The sequence below is a fragment of the Scophthalmus maximus genome, chromosome 12 (genome assembly GCF_022379125.1).
Source record: "Scophthalmus maximus strain ysfricsl-2021 chromosome 12, ASM2237912v1, whole genome shotgun sequence".
Taxonomy (NCBI): Eukaryota; Metazoa; Chordata; class Actinopteri; order Pleuronectiformes; family Scophthalmidae; genus Scophthalmus; species Scophthalmus maximus.
In genome coordinates this window covers 12,438,589-12,441,233 of record NC_061526.1, presented here as the reverse complement: position 1 = coordinate 12,441,233, position 2,645 = coordinate 12,438,589, and the positions used below count along the sequence as shown (strand labels likewise).

At 40.6% G+C, this 2,645-nt stretch overlaps 1 protein-coding gene across 1 annotated transcript; it reads left to right on the top strand.

Moving 5' to 3' along the window:
* Positions 1-585: 585 nt before the first annotated feature.
* LOC118291785 (fish-egg lectin) lies at positions 586-2,645 on the top strand. Its single transcript, XM_035620187.2, has 5 exons — positions 586-747; positions 837-1,073; positions 1,346-1,569; positions 1,663-1,790; positions 2,222-2,645. The coding sequence occupies exons 1-5, from the start codon at positions 693-695 to the stop codon at positions 2,361-2,363; spliced, it is 786 nt and encodes a 261-aa protein (XP_035476080.1). The 5' UTR covers positions 586-692; the 3' UTR covers positions 2,364-2,645.

Below are 2,645 nucleotides of genomic sequence, written 5' to 3'. Positions count from 1 at the left end.
CTTATTATATATATATAAATATAACAAGACGTCAAAAACTGCCTTAGACCATGTGGTGGATTTCCTGCTGAATACCCAGCGCTTTAAGGGGAAAAAAAGTAAGTGCCAGTACTCCCTTTATTCACACAAAAACCCTATTAGCAGATGGTAATGTATTAAATTATGAATTTCTGCAGAGATATTAGTGATGTCCACAACAAACATTTATTTAAATGTATAACCTGTCCATTAAATTGTTGAAAAATGAGTGGACCTTTGTTACACATTTTGCTGCCTTGTGTATTTCGATCATCCCAAATGTTTCCAACAACGATGAAAAGAAATCTGTGATTTCGTTCAAGCTAACAGTCCATTTCATTCTGCTTTCATCTAATTTCACAACACCCCTTGTTTTGTAGGGTATGAAAAAAGCAAAAATAGTGCAAGAGCAACCTACATCAAAACCTTTTTTTTTGTAAGATGAATAGCAGTGAATATTTGAAATTAAACTTACTGGTAATCTTAAATATTTCCTCATTGGTTCCCAGAACAGCTTGCAGAACCAGTTTCACTGAGAATTTAGCATCAGTCGTGAGTATAAATATAAGCCACGCAAACCAGCTGGGTTACAGAACAACAGGTCCAGAGAGGGATAAGAGAGAGTTCCTCCAGAAGTCCACCGCAGAGCACAGAATCACAGACACAGAGACAACATGAAAGCTGTTACGGCCTTCTTGCTGGTGCTGTGTTGCCTGGCTGTTAGTCATGGTAAGTCACTGTCCGGTTTACTTTACTGTCGCAGAATTTATTCAAATTTCTTTCTGAAATATAATGTTTCAACTCAAATGTCTTCACAGCGTGGAACTGCAGTGAGGCTCCGCTGCTGCATTACGCCAATCAGATTGATGCTGGAATGGGAAAAGTGGTTGCGACCAACAGGTACAGACAGGTGTTTTCCCTAAGTGGATTGAACTGGTACAGACTGGGCACGGTCAGCCTCAAACATGTCACAGTGGGACCTTCCGGAACGTGGGGAACTGACTACTCCAACTATGTGTACAAATACGTAGCTGGAAACTTTAAACGGGCCGCGGGTAACTATCATCATTATTCTTCTTTCCAAATAAACAAATGCAGTGTGTATGCACTTACCTTGTCATCATCCCAGAATTTGGTTTGATTACTGAATAATGTATTAGTAGTCTTGGTGCAGTGCGTAGTTGGACAAACGAGCATAAAAAAACAAAGAAACTGACCAACAGATTCAAAATGTTTTCAATATGCATTTTCTACATTTAATGTTCACACGGTGCACAGTTACTTGCTGACTAATTGACTTGTACCTATGTATTGGACTTGTATTCAGGTCTGAAAATGGAGCAGGTGGATGCTGGTGGTGACGGCCAGGTTGTTGGAGTGACACCCAGAACCACGTTGACCTACTGTCTGAGAGAGCCCACAGCTTTGTCCTACGCTGGAGTGGGCTCCTTGGGCTGGAGTTACCTTTCAAGGAGAATGAAATATTTCAGCTGCGGCCCACTGCTCGGATGCTGGGGAGTCGACTCAGTAAACAATGTCTACGTTGCAAGGGTAAGGCACTAAAGTGAAATCTCATATTTTCCTTTACCCGGTTTACTCATAGATCATGACAACATCACCATGCACGTATGCTTCTTTTGACAGAACGTGTATGCATCCAACTGTCGCGCTTTAAACTGGGTATACGTGTCAGGTCAAAAAATGAAAATGATTGAAGTGTCAACTGATGGACAAGTCTTTGGAGTGACTACAACTGGCAAGGTGTACCAAAGGTAAGTCAGTAGTCCTTACTGCCTGGTAATAACACCCAAGTATTTATCCCACTGTGTCAACATCATTCTATTATCTAAAACACATACAACAAAAATAAGAACAGCCATTTTCTAAAAAAAAAAAGAGTCTCTGTAGGCTTACTTCAGAGCATTACACCATGCATCAATGTGCACAGGGTGGAAAACAAAAAGTAAACATGCTGATAAAATGAATGTGCTGTATTGCTACAGGTCTTTAAAGGTTTAAACTTGACCCACACTTTGGCCACCTGCTTCAATCAGTATGAAACGGCAGAATGCAGTGGCAAAATGCAGAATTCCTCAAAGATGAATGCAATCTTTTATGCAAACCTCGGACGCGGCTTCCTGTGGTGGAGACACAACTGTTAGGAAGAAGAGTTAATAGATTTCTCTCACTTCTCTATCAACAGAACTGGCATCACCAGTTACCGTAGACAAGGCACTCGCTGGACTTTAATCCCAATGTGCATGTCTGTCAAACACCTGAGCTACGACCTGCGCCAGCTCTGGATCGTCACCAACTCTGGTTTGTTGATGAAGTGCACACACTAATGTCATCAGTGTGGCAGATGACTTCTGTGCACCAATCTCTGTTTTTCTTGGCTGACATCCCTTCAAAGGTCTATACTTTCTTTTGATCATTCGGTGCACACAAATAGAAAAGAAGAAAAACAAACTCATTGAACTGTGAAACAAATCAAAGACAGTCACAAATGTGCAAGTGTAACATTAGGCTAAATGGATGATGTTTGACGAATCCCCACCATGTATAACTTCTTCATACCATTTGGTATACTTTCTACTATGTTAATAAATGATAATTGAAGCAATTTC